Below are 27,491 nucleotides of genomic sequence, written 5' to 3'. Positions count from 1 at the left end.
CATTCCAACATTGTTAAAATCTCTTATTTGCCTTTTATTAAACATCTTTGTAAAGAGGATTTTGTATGTAATGAATGCATTCTTGGGAAAATGAAAAGTATACCTTTCTCACAAAGATCCATGTTTACAACAAAACCCTTTGAAATTGTTCATTCTGATGTATGGGGTCCGGCTCCTGTGATATCTAAAGGAGGATTCTCATACTATGTGATTTTTATGGACGATTACACTAGATTTTGTTGGATATATTTTCTTAAGCATAAACATGAAGTGTTTTTCACTTTTAAAACTTTTCATATGATGGTTTTTAACCAATTCAATGGAAGTTTAAAAATTCTTAGATCTGACTGGTAGTGAATACCTTTCAAACGAATTCAAGAGTTATCTTGAAAGCTATGGTATCCTCCATCAAAAATCTTGTCCTAAAACCCCACAACAAAATGGGTTAGCTGAACGAAAGCATAGGCATATTATTGAAACAACTAGAACCTTGCTTATTTCAAAAAATATTCCAAAAACACTCTGGGCTGATGCAGCCCTCGCGTCCGTCTATCTTATAAATAGACTTCCATCAAAAAATTTAAACAAGATTTCTCCATTTGAAAATTTGTATGAGAAAGAACCTGATTATAGCAGGCTAAGGGTTTTTTGATGTAAATGTTTTGTTCTTACTGATAAAAACGACAAACTTTCCCCAAAGGCCATTCCTTGAGCCTTTCTTAGTTATTCCGAAACCCAAAAAGGTTTTCGATGTTATGATGTTAAAAATGACAAATTATATGTTTCCAGAAATGTAAGGTTTTTGAAAAATCTTAGTGGTTTCGAAAACCTTGAATCTAATGACGAAAACGTAGATTATTCTTTTTTATTTGATCTGTTAACTGAAAGTGATGATACTAGTGATGATGAGTCAAATCAGAATGACTCAAGTGATAATGAAACCAGGGAAACCAATCCTGTGTCCTCTCCTTTTCCTCAACATGTCGATGAGGAACCTCCTAGGGATCCCATCACCTATACTCATAGAGATAGAAACACCTTCAAAAGTGCCCTTGAAAGATATGATGATGCTAGTAGGACTGCTCCTCAAAGTGAGGACAACCTTCGTAGGACCGAAAGACATAAAAACACTCCTTCTAGGTTCATCTCATATGAATTCTTCTCACCTAAACATAGAGTCTGTCTAAGCGGCATTCATTCTTACATAGAACCTAGAAACTTCGAGCAAGCACGAAAATGTCCTAAATGGATAACCGCCATGGATAATGAACTCGGAGCTATGAGAAGAGCCAAGACATGGGAATTTCAAGACCTTCCTAGAGGTAAGAAAACAATAGGGTGTAGATGGGTATTTAAGGTTAAGACTAAGAGTGATGGATCCCTCGAAAGATATAAGGCTCGACTGGTTGCAAAGGGGTATAGTCAAGAATATGTGATTGATTATGAGGAGACCTTTGCTCCAATAGCTCGGATGGTTACTGTCTGATGTCTTATAACTGTTGTCTCAATCAACAAATGGAACATCTATCAAATGGATGTTAAGAATGTCTTTCTAAACGGAGATCTAACTGAATAAGTGTATATGGATGCTCCTCCTGGAATGGAGACTCTTAAGAGAAAGGTGATTCGCCTTCAAAAAGCACTTTATGGTTTGAAACAAGCCCCCAAGGCTTGGTATGATAGGTTTAATTTTGTAATGATAGAAAATGATTTTTTATCCTATTTTACTGATATTGCTTTGTTTGTTAGAAAATCCAATGCAGGTATTGTCATCTTACTGTTGTATGTGGATGACATGCTCATAACTGGTAGTGATTCTAAAGGGGTTAAGAGCATAAAATCAATGTTGAAAGATAAGTTTGAAATGTTTGATCTGGGTTTTCTGACTTATTTCTTGGGTATTGAAGTAACATACTCTCATATAGGGTATTTTTTATTTCAAACTAAACTTGCTTCTGAGATCATTGACAAATCAGGTATTACAGATGAAAAGGTTTGTGAAACTCCTGCTATAGTAGGAGCTAAAATGAAGATTGATGATGGTGTTCTCCTTTCAGACCCTACTCCCTACAGACAGCTTGTTGGTTCATTGATGTATCTGAGTATCACCATACCAGATATCTCTCATGCAGTCCATACTGCAAGCCAGTTTCAGCATGCACTAACCTTCGTTCACATGAGTGCCATCTTGCGAGTCGTAAGATACATAAAGGATACTCTAAATAAGGGAGTTTTTCTGTCTTTTTCTTCTGATTTAAATTTAATTGCTTACACTGACTCTGATTGGGGAGGTGACCCAAACAACCGTCACTCCACCACTGGTTTTTGTGTGTTCTTAGGAGACTCACTGATTTCGTGGAGATGTAAGAAGCAACAAAAAGTGTCCATATCATCAACTGAAGCTGAATATCGTGTCATGGCAACTACTACCATGGAAATTGTATGGATCCATCAGCTGCTTGAAGACACAGATCACTATTGAAGGGCCCACTAAGCTATGCTGTGATAACAATAGTGCAATTTACATTGCCAAAAATCATATTTTCCACGAGCGGACTAAGCACATTGAAATGGACTGTCACTATCTTCGTGAAGCCTATCCAAAAGAAGTCATTGATCTACCTTATGTTACTTCAGAATATCAGTTGGCAGACTTTTTCACCAAAGCCTTATGTGCACCTCGATTCAACTTTCTTCTTGGCAAACTTTCGGTTATCATGCCCTAAGTTTGAGGGGGGGTGTTAAATTATGTATATCAACCTTGTAATCTCGTATATATATACTCGTATATATAGAGAGAGATACATATACATATGTATTATATATATAAATATATATTTCTTTTTTGTCTCATTGTTCACCCGAAAAGGGTATTTCTGTAAATACTTACTTTACGCATATTCCATTTTGGAATATGATTGTAACTTTTTTAATTCTTTTATTTTTCTTCTTTTTCTTTTTCTTTCTTTCTTTTTTATTTTTTGTATTTTGTGCCACATAGGGAGACTCCCCAAAGAGTCGTTGGGGAGCCTCCAACGGTCACATATGTGACCATTGGGGGCTCCCAACGACTCTCTTGGGAGCCCCCTATGTGACTCCTTGTTTGGTTATAAATAGGGGCCTCTCCCCTCTTGTATTCTCATGGCTTTGAGTTAAAGCCCAAGCTTCTAATAAAGTTCGAATATTTATTTTTATGCCTTTGGTGCATTTGTGAGAGTTTATGATTTTGTGCTTTTATGCACAAGTGTTCTTATTGTGCATGTCTGCACATATTTGTTATCAAGAATATTAAGGTCTTGATCATAGTATTTTGTTGAAGATACTTTCACAGAACCAACAATTTGCTTTAATATGCCCTTTCTTATTGCATAGGAAGCAAGTAGGAATGGGCCTTTTGTTAAAATATGTTGATCCTTAAATGTACATATATATATTTATATATATATATATAAAGATACGTATACATATATATATATGTATACATATCTATATTTATATATATATAAATATATATATTTTATCTTCCTAAAATACCCTCAAGGGTATTCTTGTAAATTAGCATTTTACGCATATTCCAATTGGAATATGCATTGTAATTTTTGTTTTTTATATTTTTGAATTTCGTACCACATTGGGGGCCTCCCAAAAGTGACGTTGGGAGCCCCCAACGGTCACAAATGTGACCGTTGGGGGCTCTCCAACGTCCCCTTTGGGAGCCCCCAAGGTGGTCCCTTTTCATGCTTATAAATAGGGGATTTCCCCTTTGTATTTGGTATTCTTGAGGGAGCTTATGCTCCATTGTAATGGGGTTTTTACCCCTTCTCCATTATTCTTCAATGATATGCAACTTATGACTTTATGTCATATTTTTTCCTTTTTATGGGTTTTATGTGTTAGCACATTATGTGCTTATGTTGTTTCCCTTTAATGGGTATATTTGCACTCCACGTGCATAAGTATGGGTTCATTATTGAACCCAATGTATTCCAAGTCACTTTCTAACACCTTTGTCCCTGTATATTGTGCGTTGGAAGCAAACCACGACCTCCAAAGGCATTTCTCCCTTGTCCTCCCCTTCCTCGAAAAGAATTTTCTCATCTACCACTACCATAGGTCAGTCTGGTGGCCAGCACATCCTGAGTCCCTGAATGCGCATGGGTGTCCTCAGAAAACCCTTTCAGGGTCATTTCATACTGCAGAAGCTTTGCACGAAGATCTTCAAATTTTGGAAGGTCTGGGAGACACAACAAGGACGTCACCAGAACATGATAGTCTGACCCCAATCCACTCAAGGTCTGTTGCACCTTGTCTTTATCACTGACGAGACATCCTACAATAGTCAGCTGATCTGTGATCCCTTTCATTTTATTCAAGTACTCCATAATAGACATCGAATCTCTCTTCAGCATTTGAAATTCTCGCTTGAGAAACACGATTCTCGCTTCAGAGATCTGCGAATATGTCTGAACTAGCTTGTCCCATAGTTCTTTGGCTGAACAATCATCGGGAATGGCTACAAGAACTTCCTGTGAGAGTGTTGAGGTGATGTATGCCACTAATGCTTGATCTCTTTTCATCAAAGCAACATAATCTAGATTTTTTAGAAGAACAATAGATTGCGCCCCTTTATCGTCCTGCTTTTCCTGCGAAGTGAACTCTGGAGGGAGAGAGACTGATCCATCGAGATGACCAGAGAGATCCTGGCTCCTTATAAAAGGAACAATCTGCCTTTTTCAGGTCAAGAAATTTGAATTATTCAGTTTTTCAGAGACTAATTGGCTAAGAAAGTTAGAGGAGAGGCCTGGCTGTGGGAAAGTTGAGTTCATTGGAAGATATTGTGGGAAGAAAGAGAAATTTCAAGAAAAAATTCTGAACCAAAATTTTAACTCATAAGAAACTCAGTTACTCGAATATTCTGTCCCTTTTTTTTTTTGGTAGTATGACAGATATATTGTATTCGGGTATGATCAGAAAGAAAAACTGATCAACTAACTGAATATCAACATTAACGCAGTTCCAGATTAAGTAGAAAGACGAAACGAGAATATGAATACTTCATGATAAAGAATATTGCAGACTGAGATAGCAGAAATATGAATTTCAGAGAGTATAATATTCAGATCGGCAGTAAAGAAAACTGACTATCAACAGAAAATGGTTCCAGATTAGGCAAAAAACATGAAAGACAGGAATACGAGTATTTCGAGATAGCGATTATGCAAACTGAAGACTCACAAACATTAATTTCAGCAAGCATAGGATTCTGGTCGACTGCCAGAAACTGATCGATGTCTCTTCACGTCGAGAGACTCAAAAATGACGTCAAGAGACCCAAATGAGGACCCTTTGGTTTTCGAATAGATTAACTGATTCTGAATCTCTAGAGATTCAGATCTGAAGAAGAAAGTAAATTGGTTCAGAACTGAAACTGAGGAGGAGGAAGGAGACGCACAAATAAATCTGAAGAAGCGGTAAGGGAAGGAAGATGTTGACGTTCTTACCAGATTTGAAAACAGAGAAGAAAAGAGGGAGAAGACGCAGAAATCGGGGTTGAGGAAAAAATCAGATCATCTTCTCTCTGTGGTCATTCCTTCTGGAAAAACAATCCCAGGCCCAGTTTAACACTACTCTGATACCATGTTAAAATACGATGATCTCCAGGTTCACCTGTGCAAGAAAAGAGAAAACACGATAATGGGAAAGAGGCTGCAGAAAAACAACACGTTAAAGTGTTCAGCGTGTTTTCATTGTATTAGGGTATGAGTATTTAACTAATACATACTTTTAGGGTACAAAAATACCCTTTAATAACAAAAAGAATTACAACACTATATTTGGATCTGGATCCGATCCGGTACAGAGGTCGGGTCCAGTCACTTCTTTTCAGGTCGTGGGGCCTGTGAGCCCCATCTCACCAAAAAGGAAAAGGACACCCAGAGAGGCTCACCCTGTTGAGGCCCTTCAGTGAAGGTTGGCAGCGGTAGGTATGGGCTTGCCCTAACCCTCCAGTGAAGGGGCTCATCCCCTTTAGCACCTCCAGTGAGCTCCTGCTTGCAGCAGGAGTGCCTCCTTCAAAGCATCAAAAGGGGCTCCACCCCACTGGGCCCCTTCTTGGCAGCGAAGGGAGTTGCTACACCCCTCCGGTGAGTCAGGTGGTTCCGGACAGTAGCAGTGTTCAAGAAAAAATTGTATGCCTGAATGACAGGATGAGGTGTAACATCACCAGTGATTCTCAGCAAGGAAGTACTTTACAGCGAGGTTGCCACTTTCTGGCGGTCCTAGCAGGCTGGGTGGAGGTGCCTCTGGCATCGTCTCCAACCTACCCTTGATCTAAAGAAGGGCGAAGTGGATGAATGTTGGAGCATGAAGCCCCAACGTTCACAAAAAGTTTGCAGGCCAAAGGGTCAACCCAACGTGATTTCGAATCGTATGATTTGAGATCACACGTAAACTCATGAGATTCGAAATCTCACGGGTTGGAGAGAATCCCACTTGGCTACAAATATTTTTGTTTGGTTACGGGGTCAAATGAGATTCCGAATCTCATTTGAATGAGGATCCGAATCTCATGAGGCTTAACCAAACATACCCCAAGTCTTGCATGAAATCATGCATGACCTCAATCAAACCATGCAGATTACTCCATTTCTCATGTTGGACCTAGTCCAAAACCCAGACTGAATACTTTAACTGGCACTACTTTTTATTCAATACTTCCTTTCAAGTACCCAAAGCAAAGAAAATGTACAGTTTACAGTTACACTACCATGGACTATGGGTACCAGCCATGTTCTTGGTAAAGTTGAAGACCATCCAAAGAAGTTTATTACTAGTATCAGATCTGGTAATATGTTTCTCCTTTTCTCTTGCATAAATTCGCTAGCTTCAGTTATTGGTTGAACGTGTATTTCATAAATCAGTTTTCTAAGACCAATGAAATGGCTGGAACAGCAATTAATAATATTATGACAGCTAAATCCCATAGCTTCACACAATTCCTGTGTAAACAGATGAACCTTACCTAAGATGATAGAAGATAATAGTTGCCATAACAAGAACACGGTTACGAAAAGAAATATGCACCAGTGGGAGGTGAGAAATATGTGTTCAAGGGATGTGCTGGTGAGGGAATTATGAAGCATTAAAAAGCATTAGTGGAAGCAAGTAGCAAGTGACATAGAAGTGGTAGAAAAAGCATGTAGGAAGTAGTAGCAAAATGACATGGATGTGGCAGCAGAAGCAAGTATGAAAAAGTGGTGAGCAAAAGGGCATGAAAATAATGGTTCTTCAGTATTTAACTTAAATGTGTTTTCTTCATGTTTTCTATGGAAAATTTTACCCACCAAGTATACAGGTTTTATAGAAGAAACACTTTTAAAGTGGAGTACAACTCTTTTAGCAAGTGAAACAAAGTTCCAACACCAGGGGAAAGTGTTTTGGACAATAGGGAAGCATGATTCCCTATTTTTACAAGTGTATTTCCCTTAAAGCTTTGATATATGTAAGTGAATGTTTTTGAAGTGCCTTTCCTTGGAGACATATTTCTAAGGCCTTAAAGACACTTTAGTAACTATGCAGTAGACCTAGTAAACCTGAGGCAGAAATATCCCCAACTGGACTTGCCGTTAAACAGTAGTACGTCTATTGTTTCCAGTATTTGAACATAGGAGTTAAAATGTGCTTATAGATTCTTCTAGTTGGGTCATGTTCTTGCTTTCCATTCATGCTCCAGTGAATTACACACACACACAGCAGTTTCTTGATAATAAAAGAACTAGTCAAATGCTGAACAAGAATATCATGCAAATTGAAATCCTTTTCAGAGAGGGATCCTCACATCAGAGGTGTTCATACTGCTAAATGGGAAAATTACAGTCCTTGAATGCTCTACGTATTTGAAAAAGGATTCGATAATTAAGTACTTCATCAGAGACAGCAATATGGATTCTTAGTATCTTATTAAAAAATTTAGTAACTGATTTTACTCTTTCAAGTTATCTCTGACTTTCTGTTTTTTTTTCATCGTATACACTATACACACACACACATACATATATATATAGGAAAATTCATAGCTGCCTACCAGCAGCCTACCATGAGTGAACAGGGCTTTCGGGTTGTTTTTTGCAAATCTGACCCTGCAGATGCGTTCGGCATGGTTGATTTGCTAGGAAACGATACTTTGATCATGTTTTTTTGGAAAAAAAAACAAGATTTTCAAATCATGAATATTTATGTAAATTTTAGACCATTGATTTTTAAACCTTATAATAGCCTACGTGTGTACCGGGATCGGATGACCCAAGAGTCGATTCTTATAAAATCAAACATGTAGAACCAGTGCCACCAGTATCGTCGATATTTTGAAAAAATCACGATATTATCAGCAAATCTAGGTCAGCCAATATTACAGGTTAAATATCGTGATATTTTCAAAATATCACCATGAGCAAAAATATCGCGATATTATTGCATAGCGATATTTTTGAAAACAAAAACTTATTTAATATATTTTAAGCCCAAATTTATTATTTTTGTTTTTTTTTATTTTAAAAGCATTTCAAAGTTATATTCCCTATAATTTTTCAAAAATAACTATTTTTTTCTTATATTTCTTATTATTTTTCATATTTTTCATATTTTTTATATTTTTTAAACTCCCAAGATTTTTCAACTTTTGAAAATATCTCCGAGAAATACCGCCGTTGAGATATTACCTTAAACAATATAGGTAACTATGTGTAGAACACATTTGTACAGTCAGATTTAAGGAAAACATGGAAAAAACCTTTCAAAAGCCTGGTAGGCTGGCGGTAGGATAGAACAATGGTAGGCAGCTACCACCTACTATATATATATATATAACCCTTGGTTTAAAGAATATTTGAACCATAGTGACAAAAGTTGAAATCAGCAAAATATCAGCAGCCAAAAACTTGTGACAAATTGAATTTTTTTTTAAAATCTCACTTATTTTGGAAAAATTCTCGGCAATAAAAATAAATTAAATTATAAAAATTAATTTTTATAAAGAAATATAAGTAAAAAATAATCTTTTTGATATTTACACGGAGAAACCACCGCCAGGATAAAAGACCTCGGCTTTGCCTGCCTACAGTTGCTGTCCTGGCAGCGTAAAACTTCGTAGGGTAACCCTTGCCCCCAGGGAGTCAAGTAAAAAATATTTAAAAATAACACAGTTTTTTTACAACAAATAGCCGATAAAAACAAATATTTATATGTGAATTTTTATATATATACACCAGGATTTCCCAAGATTCTACTAAATAAACTTTTCCTTCTTAATTATCATGAGATTTTTGCTCGCGAAGATTTTGCCCACACAGCAATCTCTGACATTGCATAAACACACCAAACAAGGGGAAAAAATTTAAAATACACCGGGAGGACAACAAAATTTAATTACAACTGCAGAGCATTTACCTGTAAGGGTCCATCCCAGTTGAAGCAAAGGCTGCCATAGCTCTAGATATAATGTCCTTGATAACTTGATGCAAATGTCGGGATAAATAGCGCCCTTGGGATGAAATTCTAATTACAAACTCCATATCTAACAAAAACTGCATTGAAAAAAAAATAGCTAATAAGATAATATTCAAAAATACAATAGGCATGGCGATCAAATTACATACCTGCTTCAGGCCAAGAGGTCCCAATGCCTTTGGGCCATCCAAAATATCCTCCCAGAAACTCTGGTCTTCAGAAAGCCATAAAATAACAGTCTCTGTAAGTCTCATCAGTAAAATAGTAGCAAATCTTTCCCTGCCAACAAACATATCTGCAGCTATACTTGCCATCCTGTTCAGCTTCAGATAAAGTTCCTGAACACACACACAAAGAGAAAATGAAAGAAAAGGATTACTCAGAGGCATATGAACTAAGCATTCTCTTTTAGCAATGCATCTAAAACAGTGTAATCTGGAGTATCTGTTCACTGTGTTTATTGGTAACCTTCTGTTTTTCTGATTTTCTTTACTTTATGCACAAAATTAGCTTTCCTGACTTGTCCAACCAAACTATACAGACAATGGACAACTGTTAGGGGGCATTTGTTGCAGAGGTGAGAAAGAGAAACACAAATCTCATCTGATTTGTGTTGCACATTATAGCAAAATCATGTAAAACAGTTTTCATAAGGAACTGCATGGTTTCATGTTTGTCTCATGTTGAGTGGAAAAAACAAAAAGTAAGTGGGCCCTACTTGCAAAAAGGAACATATGCATTTATGAAAGCGAAACTGTTGCTCCATGCTAGAGAAAAAAAAGTCAAGAAAATGAGCCCACGTGCAAAAAGTAGCCTTTTGCATTCATTAAAAAAATGCACACCATGGAAAAACGTGGCAGGAAAACTCTTCCCAAGAGGGGAAGGTATGATCTCACTTTCATGTAAAATATACAGTTAAAGAGAAAGTTATTTCTCTTTGACCATTTCCCCACAAAAATGGTGTGTTTGTTTCACCTGGAGAAAGGAGCCATTTTCATATCAAAGTGACTCATTCTCTCCAAAATGGGTAAAACAAACACCCCCATAAAAAACAGTTTAAGCATATAGTTTCCAGCAAAGTTTATGACAGATCCTTGATATCAAAAGGTGGTTAGCCTGGGTGTTCTTCCAACTAAATTCAGAAAAAACAATTGTGAATTTGCTTAAATTTTAAGAGTTACTTTAATAAAATCATCACAAATAAATTTCAATTTAGATAGTATTGTAGACTTCTCATAGATATGCTTAAAGAAGTTAATTGGAAATTGAATTGTTGTTCTAGTGGTAGCAAACAAGACGGTCGATTCCTCAGTGTTTTTATTTGTTTCATCAATCTCAACCAAAAAAATTGTTTCATCAAAACAGATGTGCTGATAGTTTGAAGGTCACTCCATAGCATCCTTTGTGATTGTGATCTAAGCAAGGATTTACGAAGTTGAACAGAAGGTCAAACAGATCACAGGCTGGCATCACTAATGAAGATTCATCTGTGTTATTCCAAAGGACAGATAGAACTAATAAGTTCATATTCTGAAGTTTAATATGTTGTGTTATAGCATAAATCACCTCAAATGGCAAAGGTTTAGCACAAAGTTTCCACAACATCATGTGTAAGCATATCCTCCTTTACATGGTTCTAGAGAAAAACAATTTTGGAAACCCCGTTCAGATTTTGTAATTACCTTTCATGCCTACTTTCTCAGTTATAAGGAACAAATATATCAATGATGATAACTGAGGCAGGCAACACTAGGTTTGGAAACTAATCAAACAGCTGCTAAATGCACTAGCAGCTTTTGCTTCATACCAAGGGACTGTAAGATTCTTTTGGGGATACAGGAATGGAAAAAGATTATGAGATAAAGATGCTAGAATGAAGCAAGTAAGCAAAACCCCACTGTTAATGGCATCCTTGGGTCCATAGCTAAGTCACAGGGATATGGCATTCTAAAGCCTTACCCACTCCGAAAGGATTCGGATCAGATATGGCATGGATTATTAGAATATGGATTGGATATGGATCATAAGGGCCGGATACAGGGGGGATAGGGTCAAAATCGTATCTGATGCAATTTTTACCATATCCCTTAAACTTGCAAACCAAACATAATAAAAGATTTAAAATTCGAACCCAAAAAGACTTAATGCCATGTGGCAAATTTGCAAAAAAAGAAAAATCCAAAATTCCAAAACAAACCCTAAAGCAGCATGTCATCGAAATAATATCATCCTAATCACGTCACTAGTTCACCGCCATAATACCACATCAATCATCATCATCACCATTGATCATGCATAATCTTATGCATATTAGATATGTTAAAACTTAAAATGTAAAACTGTACATATATATATAATAATATTATTATATTATTATATATATATATATAAATATATTTTTCATTTCTTTCTTTTCTGTAACTTTTTTCTTTTATTTTTATTTTTTTTGTCTTTATGTCATCTAGTTCAGTTTGAACTAGAATGACTGTTGCTAGTCAAGTCCTGTCCAGACTTGACTAGCAATAGAGCAGCACTATTGAGTCCTCCTCTTTCAGTTGTGTATATAAAGGGGTGCAGCCCCTCTTGTATTTCATTCCAATGCTTCTTAAGCAATTGGGCTTTCATATCAATAAAGAATATCTTTTTATTTTTATTTTATTTCCAGTTATACCCTTTTTAAGGGTTATGCTTTAGTGTCATTCATGATACTTTTCCTTTTGAATCTAAGCTCGTGTTTCAAAGATGCCTATTTCATTTCATGGTATCAAAGCCGCAAAAGTACTAGATCTTGAGGAAAAACTGTCTCGGTTTCCGTGCCCATTTGCAAAAGTGTTCGCCACTTGAAGAGAAGTGTTTTATCACTTCATTGAAGAAGATTTTACATCTTGCTGTATTGTGTTTTCTTCTTTCTTTTTCATTTCTCTTCTATCCCTATTCCTTCTCTCCTTGTAATCAATGGATGACAATGATAAAGTCACCATCATGCCTATGAAACTAAGTGATACGAACTACGTAACATGAGCTTCAATCATGAAACACCATATACGGGGAAAAGGCTTATGGGGGATTGTGGATAGTTCACATTCGGAACCTAAGTTATCTCTTACTAAAAAGGAGGGAGATAAAGAGGTCTCTCTATCGGAAGAAGAGAAAATCAAGGCTCTTGCCTCATACGAGAAGAAATAGAAAGAATGGAGAATATCTCATGCGAAGATAATGTCATGGCTTATCAATAGCATTGACATTAAAAAATGCTCAAGCCTTGCCAAATTTGATCATGTCGATAAGGCATGAGAATACATCAAGAATATGTATTCTCTTAAAGATATTGCACACGTGTGCAACCTCCAAGAAAAAGTTTGAATGATAACACAAGGAGACAAAACTATTCGTGAATATTACAATAGGTTGTCCGAACTTTGGGAAGAACTTTCCCTTTTAGAACCAAAGTGGCATTATACCGAAGATATCGAGCTTCGTCAAAAACAACTCGATGCTGAACATTTTTACCAATTTATCATTGGATTAAGGCCGAAATTTGAAACCACTAAATCGGCCCTCCTTCACCGAGGAAAAATTCCTTCTATTGTTGAAACTATTGAAGAGTTAACAATGGAAGAAAATCGTCTCCGGAATGGTTCTTCAAAAATTCAAGATGATTCTATTTTAGCCATGTCTAGACCAGGGAATCATGTTCGATCATATAGGCCTCCTCACTTTAACCGACAAAATGGTGACTATGATAAGAAGAAAGTTATTTGTCATCACTGTCATGTCTCAAACTTAAGGAGCTGAGAGAAAAAAGAGTTGCAATTGCTGGATCGGAGCTTAAAGATCAGAATGCACCAGTTTCTCTAGCCCAACTAATGGAGATTCTTCAACCTCTCATCAAATGTGCCTCTTCCTCATCTGAAGCTTCAACCAGCGCAGCAGCCTCATCTTTTTCTGATCCAGGTAAAATTTATTGGCTCCTTGACTCGGGTGCATCTTTTCATATGACCCCAAATAATCAAAGTCTATCCAAAAGTGTTAAAAATAAAACAAGTGTGTCAAAGGTCTTTCCTGCTGACGGGACTTCTCTTGAAATAGAAGAAATAGGAAATTTTGAAAAAAATTATAAAACAAAGAAATTTTCTATTCCAGAAATTAGACATGTTCCGAAATTAAATTTAAATCTTTTATCTGTATCTCAATTTTTTTATTATGGGTGTAATATTTCATTTTCTTCTCATGGTTGTTAGGTACAAGATCGTCAGTCAGGCAAGCTAATTGGGGAAAGCCATAGAGAAGGACTCTATTACATGAACTTTTTGGAAATGTCGAAGAAAGCTTTTTGTTATAATATTTAGAAAACAGAGTTGGAACTGTGGCATAAGAGACTTGGTCACCCACATATAGCCAAAATCCAATATTTTCCAAATCTAGGAAAATTTTGTAACTCTGAATCATTTGATTGTAAATATTGTATTATCGGCAAAATGAAAAGATTACCATTTCAGAACAGAACATTTTTTTCTTCAAGACCACTTGAATTAATACACTCGGATGTTTGGGGTCCTGCACCAGTAATTTCTAAAGGAGGATTTGTTTACTATGTTATTTTTGTCGATGATTTCTCCCGACATACGTGGATTTACTTTCTCAAACATAAGTCTGAAGTATTTTCATACTTTCAAACTTTTCATAATATGGTTAAAAACAAGTTTCAAAATGATATTGTTATTTTTCGCACAGATTCAGGGGGAGAGTTTTTATCCACAGATTTTCAAAATTATCTTAAATTGCATGGCATCACACATCAAAGATCTTGTCCTTATACACATCAACAAAATGGACTGGCGGAACGAAAACATCGCTATATTATAGAAACCACTCGGACTTTATTAATCAAATCAAGTCCCGAAAGACTTTTGGGCAAAAGTTGCCTTAACTGTCACCTATCTCATTAATAGGATGTCATCTTCTTCATTACAAAATATCACTCTCATTGAATAACTTATGAACATTTCTCCAGACTACTCTAGACTAAAAATATTTGGGTGCAAATGTTTCATATTTACTGACAAAAATGATAAACTTTCCCCTCGTGCGATTCTCTGTGCCTTTTTAGGATATGCTGAAAATCAGAAAGGTTATAGATGTTTTGACTCCAAAAATAATAGACTATATGTGTCTCGAAATGTTTCCTTTCTTGAAAAGGAGAGCTTCTTTGATTTTAGAAAATTAAAAGACGTCACTGAGTACTCCTTTTTGCTAGATCTAACATCAACATTTGATAAATATGACCTTGACTGTAACTTTGATGATGATCAAAGAATTATTGATCTTAATCATAATGTTGAAAATGAAGAAGTTCATAGGAATACTAGTATTCAATATTCCAGGCGACAAGAGTCTAATTCTCCATGTGCACTTGAAAAATATTCTAACATTCCAACTAGACAATCATCCCGAGTCTCGAGGCCTCTAGGAAAGTTTGTATCATACGAGTCATTCTCACCCACGTATAGGGCAGTTATTCCATTAATTCACTCATATGAAGAACCATCCACATATTTTCAAGCAAAAAATGATATCAAATGGATAGAACATGAAAGTTGAATTAGATGCACTTGAAAAGGCTTCTACATGGACTATTCAAGATCTTCCTCCAGGGAAGAAAACTATAGGATGTCGATGGGTTTATAAAATTAAAACCAAGAGTGATGGTACTCTTGAAAGATATAAATCTCGATTAGTAGCCAAAGGGTATGCCCAAGAATATGGGATTGATTATGAAGAAACCTTTGCTCCGGAGGCTCGTATGACAATTGTTTGAACCTTAATTGCCTTAGCTTCTATCAAAAAATAGTTTATTTTTCAAATGGATGCCAAAAATGCCTTTTTAAATGGAAAGCTAGTTGAAGAAGTCTACATGGAACCCCCTCCTGGTCTAAGTATTCCTAAGAGTAAAGTCCTCCGCTTAGAAAAAACTCTTTATGGACTTAAACAAGCACTGAAAGCTTGGTATGATAGGTTTAGGCGTGTTATGATTGATATTGGTTTTCAATTCTGTTTAACTGGCACTGCTTTGTTTATTAAGAATTCTGATGCAAGGATCATTGTGCTTCTTCTCTACGTGGATGATATGATCATCACCGGAAGCGATAAACAGGGAGTGGAAACGATCAAAACACTTCTTAAATCTCATTTTGAAATGACTGATTTAGGCTTGTTGAGATATTTTTTAGGCATTGAAGTTGTTTATTCTCCTAGAGGATATTTATTATCTCAGACTAAATTTGCTTTTGATATTGTTTTCAGGTCTGGCATTACTGATGATAAGAAAGTCGACACTCCAGAAGTTGTTTTGCGAGGAGCTACGAGGGCTATGTGACTTATTGGCAAACTTTTCTTTGGACAGTGTGGCTCTTCTTTCAGCTTTATTTATATTTTATTTGCTTACGTCTCAGACTCTATGCGCTTTAATAAATAAAGTTTGGTTTGGTTTGGAAGATGGGTATAAGATCCCTTGTGGTTGTGGATGTTTTGTAACTGTAAAGGCCCCGGGTTTCTGGGAATGTTTTTGCACTTTAAAAAAAAATTACCACTTTTTCACGAGTATGAGTTGGGGTCGTTACACTAAGAAGGCACAGGGATTTGCTTGGCGAGAAAGTTTGTCATTCCTATTGGTTAAAACAAAACACTTGCATCCAAAGACCCTTAGTCTAGAATAATCAGGAGATAAGTTAACAAGTTTTTCAATTAGAGGAATTCGTATATAGAATTCTTTGGATTTTGACACCCATATTTTTGTGTTTTTTACATTTTTTGAGGCACAGTGAAAGGATTTGCTTTGCGATGAGCTACGAGGGCTATGTGACTTCTTGCCAAACTTTTCTTTGGACAGCGTGCTCTTCTTTCTGCTTTATTTATATTTTATTTACTTACGTCACTCTATGAGCTTTAATAAATAAAGTTTGGTTTGGTTTGGAAGATGGGTATAAGATCCCTTGTGGTTGTGGTCGTGGATGTGTTGTAACTGTAAAGGCCCGGGGTTTCTGGGAATGTTTTTGCACTTTAAAAAAAAATTACCACTTTTTCACGGGTATGAGTTGGGGTCGTTACACTAAGAAGGCACAGGGATTTGCTTGGCGAGAAAGTTTGTCATTCTTATTGGTTAAAACAAAACACTTGCACCCAAAGACCCTTAGTCTAGAATAATCAGGAGATAAGTTAACAAGTTTTTCAATTAGAGGGATTCGTATACATAATTCTTTGGATTTTGACACCCCTATTTTTGTGTTTTTTACATTTTTTGAGGCACAGTGAAAGGATTTGCTTTGCGATGAGCTACGAGGGCTATGTGACTTCTTGGCAAACTTTTCTTTGGACAGTGTGTTCTTCTTTCTGCTTTATTTATATTTTATTTACTTACGTCACTCTATGAGCTTTAATAAATAAAGTTTGGTTTGGTTTGAAAGATGGGTATAAGATCCCTTGTGGTTGTGGATGTGTTGTAACTGTAAAGGCCCCGGATTTCTGGGAATGTTTTTGCACTTTTAAAAAAAATTGTCACTTTTTCATGGGTATGAGTTGGGGTCGTTACACTAAGAAGGCACAAGGAATTGCTTGGCGAGAAAGTTTGTCAGTCTTATTGGTTAAAACAAAACACTTGCATCCAAAGACCCTTAGTCTAGAATAATCAGGAGATAAGTTAGCAAGTTTTTCAATTGGACTTATATTTTTCAAAAAAGAAGATGGTATTCGATTAATAAGATAGGTAGCAGTTAGGGCAGCTTCTACCAAAAAACCTTTTGGAACTTGATTTGATATTAATAAAGTCCTAGTGGTTTCCATGATGTGTCGATGTTTACATTCAGCCAGACCATTTGGTTGTGGTGTGTGTGGACAAGATCTTTTATGTGTGATGCCATGTAAGTTGAGATAGTGTTTGAATTTTTTGAACATAAATTCTCCCCCTAAATCAGTGCAAAAAATAAAAATATCATTTTGCAATTTATTTTTAATCATTCTATGAAATGTTTGAAAGTGTGAAAAAATGTCAGATTTATGCTTAGAAGTAAATCCAAGTATGCCTAGAAAAGTCATCCACAAAAATTACATAATATGCATATCCACATTTTGAAATAACTGGTACAGGACCCCAAACATCTGAATGTATTAATTTAAGTGGTCTAGAAAAAACAAAAGTTCTATTATGAAACGGTAATCTTTTCATTTTGCCAAGGATACAATCTTTACAAGTAAAGCTTTCAGAATTACAAAATTTTCCTAAACTTGAAAAATATTGGATTTTAGACATATTAGGATAACCAAGTCTTTTGTACCACAAATCCAACTCTAGTTTCTGAACGATAATCTTTTCATTTTGCCAAGGATACAATCTTTACAAGTAAAGCTTTCAGAATTACGAAATTTTCCTAAACTTGAAAAATATTGGATTTTAGACATATTAGGATAACCAAGTCTTTTGTGCCACAAATCCAACTCTAGTTTCTGAACATTATAACAGAAAGCATTCTTAGGCAATTCCAAAAAATTCATGTAATAGAGTCCTCATTCTCTATGGCCTTCCCCAATCCCTGACTGGCAATTATGGACCCAAGAACCATAAGAAGAGGAGATATTACACACATAATCAGATATGTGAGAAACAAACAAAAGGTTTAAATTTAGTTTAGAAATATATCTAACTTCTGGGATAAAAAATTTCTTTGTTTTATGAAGTTTTTCAAAATTTCTTATTCCTTATATTTAAGAGATGTACCATAAACCGTGAAAACTTTTGACACACTTAAGTTATTTTTAAGACATTCGAATAAGCTATTAACATTTTGGGTTATATGAAAAGAAGCATCAGAGTCAAGAAAACAAGGAAAGTTATCGAGATCGTAGAATGATAAAACAGCTGCTCCAGTCGAGGCCTCAGTTGAGGAGGATGCTCCTTTGAGAAAAAGTTAAAGAATCTCCATTAATTGGACCATAGATACCAGTGCATCTTGATCTTTTGATTTCGGTGCGACAGATGCAACTTTCTTTTCTTCTCTCCTCTTCTTTTTAGCTTAGGACATTGAGGCCTATAGTGCCCCGGATCATGACAATGGTGGAAAATGACTTTTCTTTTGTTAAAATCACCATTTTGTCTACCAAAATGAGGTGGCCTATAAGTACACACATAGCTACCCGGTTTAGACACAGCTAAAACGGAATCATCTTCAAGTTTTGGAGTATTCTTCCCAAGTCTTTTTTCTTCATAATCAGTTCCTTTATATTATCAATGATACAGGAAACCTTTCCTCGATGTAAAAGAGTTGATTTGGTCGACTCAATATCCGGTCTTAAACCGTTTATAAATTAATAAAAATGTTTCATATTGAGTTGCTTTTGGCGAATCTCGATATCTTCGGAACAATGTCATTTTGGCTCAAGAAGAGTCAATTTCTCCGAAGATTTGGATAACTCATTGTAATATTCCCTAATAGTTTTATCCTTTTGAGTCATCATTCGGACTTTGTCGTGCAAATTGCACACATGTGCAATATCTTTAAGGGAATACATATTTCTAAGATATTCTCAAGCTTTATCGGCATGCTCAAATTTAGCAAGGCTAGAGCATTTCTTAATGACAATGCTAATAATTAGTCATGACATAATTTTGGTGAGACCTATCCTTCACTCTTTCCATTTTTTCTCATAGGTTGTCAACGCCTTATTCTTCTCTCATGTGAGAGGTACTTCTTTGTCATTCTCAATTTTTGTGAGAATTAGTTTCGGTTCCGAATCGGAACCATCCACTTTACCCCACAACCCTTTTCCCCAAATGTGGTGCTTTATGATTAAAGCCTACATCACATAGTTGGTGTCATTTAATTTTATGGGTATGATGGTGATCTTATCATTGTTATCCATCTTTTATAAGGGTGAGAAAAAGAGATAATAGATTAGAGAAGAAAAAAGAGATAAAGAGAAAGATAAGAGGAGAAGAATGAGTACAAACACAAAATTTCATATCCAAGCTTCCTCCAAATGCTTTCCTTCTTTAAAAAAAGTCTCTTGAGTCACGAACAAGAGGATAAAACACCCTTTGCAAATGAGGCACGAAAAACAAGACAAAAATTCTTCAAGATCTAAGGTCTTTAAGGCTTTTATACCATGTAATGAAATGGTGGTCTTCCACAAAAGCACGAGAAACTCTCAAAGAGTATCTATTGGAAATACCTCAAACACAACCCATGAAAGGTTATAAATGGAAGAACACAATAAAAATAATAAATCTTTATTTCTAACAAGATATGCTTAAAAAGTAATGAATACAATGGAGGGGGAACACCCCTATTTATACAAGTGGGAGAGTGGTAAAGGAGAGCTCTTTTAGAGCTCTCCTTAAGAGTCGTTGGACCTAGTCCAACGGCTCTAAATATAGTCGTTGGACTAGGTCCAAGGACTATATCCTTAGTCAAGTCCTAGTTGGAACTTGACTAGGATGTGGTATCTAGTTCTAAACGAACTAGATAAAAATAAAAATACAAAAAGGAAAAGAAAAGAAAAATAAATATAAATATATAATAATAATATAATATAATATTATTATTATATATATATTAGATATGTTACATTTTACATTTTAACAACTCAAACTTACGGTGAGATCACCAAAATTTTGCTAAGAGAAATTGTGGTAAAGGGAGGGATTTAGTGAAAAAATATGTGATTTGATACTCTTATGGTACAAAAGGCAAATCAATAGTCCCTTTCAAGTGTTCTTCCTTAACATAAAGGCAGTCAATCTCGATGTGCTTGGTCCGTTCATGAAACGTACGATTGCTAGCAATGTATATGGCATTCTTGTTATTACAACACAACTTTGAAGGTTCTGAAACACCAACTCCCATATCTCTAAGTAGAGACCGCAACCACATGACCTCAGTTGATGTCGTAATCATCTCTATATTCAACTTTCGTGGAAGATAACGATATCTTCTGTTGTTTTTTACATTGTCACGATATAAGATAATCACCTAGGAACACATAGAGACCAGTAGTTGAGTATCAGTTATTTGGATTTTCACCCCAATCAGAATCAATATAAGCAATAAGATTTAAAGATGAGGATGAAGATAATAAAATCCCTTTGGATAAAAATTCTTTATATATCTGATTATTTGCAACACGACATTCATGTGCACAAAGGTTGGTGCATGCTGAAATTAATTTGCAATATGCATTGCGTGTGCAATGTATGATCAAGTAATGGACAAATAAGTTAATGATCTAATAAGTTGATAAGGTGTTGGATCATCCAATCGAATCTCATCTTCAGCTCTCATCTTGGCATTAACGACTTCTGGTGTAAGCATGTTTATCATCTATGATTTTCGAGCGAGCAACAATATCAGTTGCAAACCTCATTTGAGACAAAATGTATCCTCTTGGTGAATAAGCTACTTCAATACCTAAGAAATATCTCAAAAAAATGAGATCAGTCATAGCAAAAGTCTCTTTAAGTATAAATTTGATTTCTTCAACCGCTTTCTTATCACTCTCAATGATGATCATATCATCGACATATAGTAGTATAACAAAAGTAAAACATATGGGACTTACAAAAAAAGCAGTGTCAGTATAACATGAACTACAACCAAAATCCAACATAGTTCTATTAAACCTATCATACCATGCCTTGGGGCTTGTTTAAGCCCATACAAGGTTTTGCGAAGACGAAGAACTATACCCTTCTCAATGTTCAGACCGAGAGAAAGATCCATGTAAACTTCTTCATTCAAATTTCTATTTAGAAAGACATTTTTAACATCTAATTGGTATATAGGTAAATTCTCAATAGACATTATTGCAATGAGAGTCCTAACATTAGTCATAGAGGCAACTAGAGCAAAGGTTTTTTTCGTAATCTATACAATATTCTTAGGAATATCATTTTATAACTAGCCTAGCTTTGTATTTTTCTAATGATCCATCACTTTCGATATTTACTTTAAATACCGACCTACATCGTATAGCCTTCTTTTCCTTTGGTAGTGGTTGAATTTTTCAAGTATTAGCTTTATGTCTAGTTCTAAGTTCATAGCTTCAACTCATTCTTTTATGGTCTTCCTATAATTTGAATGTTCATTATATGAATGTATAACTATAAGACAAGATCTAAAATTGGGTGAAAAATACTCATAGGAGACTAACCCATTTGAGGGTCTAGAGATCCGTTCAGATCTATTAACACTAGGTTCTTTTATCTCAAGGAATTAGTTATATTTATCAAAAGCACATGGATGATCCCCACTATCACATCGAGAGTAACATTGAAGTTCTCAAGTAGGTTCTTTATCAACATTTGACTCATGAATAGGTTCTAGATTATCATCAATATCATTAGAAGCATTATCACCAACATTCTCACTAGTATCATAATCCACAACCTTAGCATTATATTTAGGTAATAAATCAAACAAGAAAGCATACCCAAGATCTTCCTTGGATTTTTGAACATCAAATCTTTTTTCTCTTTTAAGAAATGTAACATTCCTAGAAACATAGAGCTTATCATTTTTCAAATTGTAGCATTTATAGCCTTTTTGGTTATCAACATATCCAACAAATACACTTTATGGCATTAAGAGAGTTTGTCATGTTTTTCAATAAGTACAAAACACTTGCATCTGAACACCCTTAATCTTTTCAAATCCAAACTAATTTTAAAATGTTATTAATTTGGTGAAGGCATTTTATTTATTAAATATATCATGGTAAGACTAGCTTCAGCCCAAAAAAAAATTGGAAATCCCTTTGAAATAAGCAAAGTTCTAGTAGTTTCAACAATACGACAGATGTTTTCTTTCGGCAATTCCATTTTGTTGAGGTGTTCTAGCACAAGATTTTTGATGTATAATCCCATGAGTCTTCAAATAAGTATGAAATTCATTTGAAAGACATTTTCCCCCTAAATCAGAGCGAAAGGTTTTGAATTGATTTTTAACTAAATTATGAAAATCTTTAAAACATGCAAAAGCATTGGATTTGAATCTAAGTAAATCCAAGTATATCCTATGTAGTCAAAGGCGTCTAGTCTGGCTAGTCGAAGGAAAAACTAGGAATCGGTCGGATTCCTAGTTTTCCCCCTTCATGGGTACTAATTTTCTTGCCTAAGCACTGACTGGGCGCCTAGTCGGTCCTTGCCTAGGTGGGAAAATTGGTACCTTGCAACTTGTTATGTGCATTTTTTGTTTTTTTTTAATTAATTTGTTATGTGTTTGTATATGTAGATGTGACATTGAATTATTATGTGTGTTTGTTTATATGTACATGTGTCTTAATTTTTTGTCAGGTTTTGTAATATAACAGATTTATTATGCGGCTATGCTTCACGATAGTGGAATTTTGTACTTTGTGCATTTGTTCATTAATTTTATGTTGGATACATCTTTGTTCTTAGTCTTAATAATATTTGGACAAGTTTTGTAAATATAACATGTTTACTACGCTTGATGGTAGCAATACCTTATGCTTTGTACATTTGTCGTTGATTAATTTTATGTTGGATACATCTTTGTTGTTAGTTTTAGTACTTTATTTTAAGAATTTATATTATTTTAAAATTATTTGGCATTTGTTGATAGTTGTTTGCTTTGCTTATTCAATTATTTTTAATATTTGGGCAGGTTTTGTAATGTTCGACATGTGTTTTTTGGTTTATTGCTTATTGTTGATAGTTTTTATGTTGCATACATGTTTGTTACTAATTTTAGCAATTCATTTGCATATTTTTTATATTTTTTTATTTCTTAATCAAGGTACCGACTAATCCGCCTAGTCCCGCCTAGGATTCTTAGGGGTCCACCGCCTAGCACTTTTGATTACATAGAGTATATGTACTATAATCATCTATAAAAGTAACATAATACAAGAATCCTCTTTTTGCCTCCTTTTGACGTAACAAAAATCCGTCACCACACATCCGAATGCACCAATTCAAAAGGTTCATTTGACACAAAAGTTCTAGATCCAAAAGGAAGCATCTCCATTTTTTCAAGTATACAATCATTGCAAACAAAATATTTTGCCTTATAATATTTTTGCAAAAAAGGAAAAAGTGACAATTTGGAGATACTTGGGTAACCTAATCTTTTATGCCAAAGAACTAAGTCTATTTATTGGGCATAGTTACAAAAAGATTCTTTTGGGAGATCAAGAAAGTCCATATAGTAGAGAATCTAGAGATCTCCTTCTATGGTCTTGCCCAATCAGCTTCCCTATCTGCACCCAACAAGCCTTATACGAGAAGACCTCACACCCATAATCCGACATTTGAGAAACCGAGAAAAGATTTAAGTTTAGTTTTGGAATGAGTAACATTTGACACCAAAAAAATTGAATTCTTTAAAAAAATCTTTAAATTTCTTATACTTTTGACATGTAAAGAGGTTTCATCGACGGTAGAAACACATGAGAAATATGAATTTGTACAATCATAAAGTAGACTCATTTGGTGTCATGGAAAACGAGGCTTCTGAATCCAAGATCCAAGAGGGGAAGAAGATTGACACAGTGACATTGAAAGTAGATAGAGTGGCCTTTGGATGTTGAAGAGCCTCCACCAATTAAGTGATTGACAAGTCCTTAACATCGCTTCCTCTTTTGCTTGTTTCCTCTTTTTTGGAAGTGTTTTCACTCATCGAGATCACCTTTTGTTTGAGTTTAGAGCATTCTAGTTTCATGTGCCTCGATTCATTGCAATGGTGGCAAATAATCTTCCTTCCACCTCCATTATACCTTTTCTCGAAATGAAGAGGGCTACATGACCTCACATTATTGTCAGGTCTTGACAGAGCAAGAACTTCTTCACTTGCCTTGTTCATGTCGAGTCTTTTTTCCTCATGGCATACTTCGACAAGTGTCTCACTAATAAGAGGCGAGGTGGTTTTATGGAGAAGAGAGGATCTCACTTGCTCAAACTCAGGCCTAAGCACAAACAAGAAAAGATTCTCCTTCTCAATTAGTTTTTGCCTTATTTTTATTGTCCAACCTTCCCATTAGGTTTGAGAATAGATAATTTGTCCCATAATGGGGACAAGAGACTATAGTAGTGTAATAACCGCATTTTTGGGGGAATTAATTAGAATTTTTTTCGTAGATAAAATACGTAAATAAGCCTAGGATCCACATTCTGGATCCAAGATATTTACTTATTTAAGTATAATATCTTATATATACATTTAAGAAAAAGAAAATAAGTGGAAAATATATATATATATATAAATGGACGTAATTATATTAAGGGATCCATTCGGATCCAACCCATGGATCCATATCGCATGGGTGGTGCGGGCCCAAAACCCCGGTTGGACCTGGACCTCGGTCTTAGACCCAGACCGTGCCCTGTGAAACAAATGAAAAAAAAGAGATAAAAACTCAAAGGCAACCCGATACGGGTTGCCCGATAAAAATAAAGAGTTAGGGTTCTGAATGAACCCTAACACAGAAGAAAACCCCAAAATCGCAAAAGGGGGGAGGGGGTGTAAGCGGCCGCCGGAAGATGGAAGGTAAACTCCTTCCTTTTCGGGAGACCCCCTTTCTACAAAGGGCCTCCCGTGCTCTTCCTCCCCACCTCTGCTCTCGTCTCCCTCTACTTCACACCCTCTGACTCTCGTTCTCTTCTCCCTCATTTTCGCGCGCGGCAGCAGTAGCACCAGTGTCGGTCGACCCTCCTTTCGCGACAGCAGTCTCTGATTGCCGATCTGAGGTACGGGTTCCCTCTTGTGATTTGAGTAATGTATTGATTATGGGTGGGGTTTTCTTGCATGATTTAGACTACCAAGGAAACCCAAATCGAGTTTCTTGGTCGTGGTTTTCTTTGTGGCTGATGCTACAGAAAAAAAAAAAGAGAAATTTTTGTTTTCGGATTACAGGGGGTTCTCTGTGTCTTGCGTGAGTACTGATGTAGGGTTTATGTGTTTTTGCATATGTATCGATGTCAAGCATGCACTGTGTTGCTGTTGGAAAAGTTTTTGTTTGAAATTTTTTATTCTACTATGGGTTTTTCTATGGTTCAGTGGAGTGATTGTCTCAAGTATCATATAAGAAACTGCTCAGCCCATTCGAGTGAGTTAAAAATAAAAGGGTAGAATCTGGGTTCAACAAGCGTGCCATGTACAGAGTTTTTGTTTTCTCATTTAACACATATCGGTTTTGGGGAGATCGGTATTGAAACTATAAAAAATTTTATGCATATTCGTGCTCTTATGTGTGAAACGACACCAAAAGAGGTTTAATTAGATGTAGTTATGGAATTTTGTTTTAAATGGGGTCATATCCCTATGGTGGAAGATCAACTATAGAAGCTATGCATCTTCTTAGACAACTTATTGAGAGAAATAGAGAGAGGAAAAAAGATTTGCATATGGTTTTTATTGATTTGGAGAAGGCATACGATAGAGTACCTAGGGACGATCTCTGGTGGACAATGATGAAGAAAGGTGTTTCTCTTAAGTACATTAGTATAATTAAGGATATGTATGAAGGAGTAGTAACCAATGTCCGCACTTGTGGAGGGGTGACAACCAATTTTCCTATAACGGTAGGGTTACATCAAGGATCTGCTCTAAGCCCTCTCCTATTTGTTATAGTGATGGATAAGCTAAAGAGATCAATTCAAGAAAATGTGTCGTGGTGTATGTTGTTTGCTGATAATATTGTTTTGATTGATGAGTCTAGAGCTGGGGTTAATGCTAAGTTAGAATTATGGAGACAGACATTGGAAGCAAGAGGTTTTAAGTTGAGTAAGAGTAAGACAGAATACATGGAATGTCGGTTTAGTAAGCAACGAAGTAATGATGGGAGTGTAGTAAAGCTTGGTGAGCAAGAAATATCGGTGGATGATTGTTTCAAATATTTGGGATCTATCATTCAAAAGTATGGAGAAATTGATGGAGATGTAAATCATAGGATAAAGATTGGGTGAATGAAATGGAAAAGTGCAACTAGAGTGTTGTGCGATCGTAGAATGTCATTGCGGTTGAAGGGAAAGTTTTATAGGACGACTATTAGGCCCGCTTTACTATATGGTATGGAATGTTGGGCTACCAAGAGACATCATATTCAAAAAATGAGTGTAGCTGAGATGCGTATGCAGAGATGGATGTGTGGAAATACAATAAAAGATAAGATTCGGAACGAGGAGACACGTAAGAAGGTAGGTGTTGCACCCATTGAAAATAAGATGAGAGAGACTCGTTTACGGTGGTTTGGACATATTCGGCGAAGGCCTAATGATGCTCCAGTTAGAAGGATGGAGAAATGGGAAAATATATTAGTTAAAAGAGGTCGGGGTAGGCCTAGGAAGACATGGATGGAGGTGATAGGAAAGGATATGAATGCTTTGAACCTCACCAAGGACATGGCATAGGATAGAAATGATTGGAGGAGAAGGATTCATGTGGAAGACCCAGAATGATTTTCTTTTTTGGTTCATATCGCTGACCTCAATTGTTTTGGGATGAAGGCGTAGTTGTTGTTGTTGTTGTTGTTGTTGTGGTGGTGGTGGTTTTTTTATATATAACCTAAACTGTGGGCATTAATATACATATAGACTAAACTATATAACCTCATCTAGTATTTTTAATCTCATAGATGGTTCTAGAATTATACTGTTGTATTTATATGATACAACAAACTTCAAATTTTGTATAAGTTTGATGGTTTTTTCTCAAACTGAAGCTTGACAAGATTCTATATTTTTAAAGCCAGTGTGTTTCTACCTGCAACAGCAATACTTCATTAATGTATACTTTTGAATATGCTTTATTTATTGCTTTTCCACCATCAATCATGCTTAGGAACCCTCACACGACTTTCTCGTTATAATAGTGTTTGATGTTCGAGATAGCAACTAGAGGTCTCATGGTTTTGAAATTTCCAGCTTGCTGTCTAAACTTGAGCTTGTTGATCATGTATAGGGAAATAAAACAGTTTAGTTA

The 27,491-nt window shown here is 35.6% G+C and overlaps 2 protein-coding genes across 2 annotated transcripts in view; one reads left to right on the top strand and one right to left on the bottom strand.

The window, feature by feature from the left end:
- LOC149829649 (actin-interacting protein 1-2-like) overlaps positions 1–16,598 on the top strand; it is a 96,322-nt gene extending 79,724 nt beyond the window's left edge. Inside the window, exon 7 of the mRNA XM_090016060.1 lies at positions 15,808–16,598. The gene's annotated coding sequence lies outside the window, so the exon portion shown is untranslated. The remainder of the gene's footprint in view (positions 1–15,807) is intronic.
- Positions 1–27,491, bottom strand: part of LOC149829648 (exocyst complex component EXO84B-like) — a 78,225-nt gene that overhangs the window by 14,896 nt on the left and 35,838 nt on the right. The window contains exons 5-6 of the mRNA XM_090016057.1: positions 9,654–9,842; positions 9,445–9,581 (exon numbers count right to left, since the gene is read on the bottom strand). Of these exons, the coding sequence (XP_089872183.1) occupies positions 9,445–9,581; positions 9,654–9,842 (326 nt within the window). The remainder of the gene's footprint in view (positions 1–9,444; positions 9,582–9,653; positions 9,843–27,491) is intronic.

This window comes from Nuphar pumila, chromosome 8 (genome assembly GCF_984573655.1).
Source record: "Nuphar pumila chromosome 8, dmNupPumi1.hap1.1, whole genome shotgun sequence".
Classification (NCBI taxonomy): Eukaryota; Viridiplantae; Streptophyta; class Magnoliopsida; order Nymphaeales; family Nymphaeaceae; genus Nuphar; species Nuphar pumila.
This window is presented reverse-complemented; position numbering and strand designations above follow the sequence as displayed.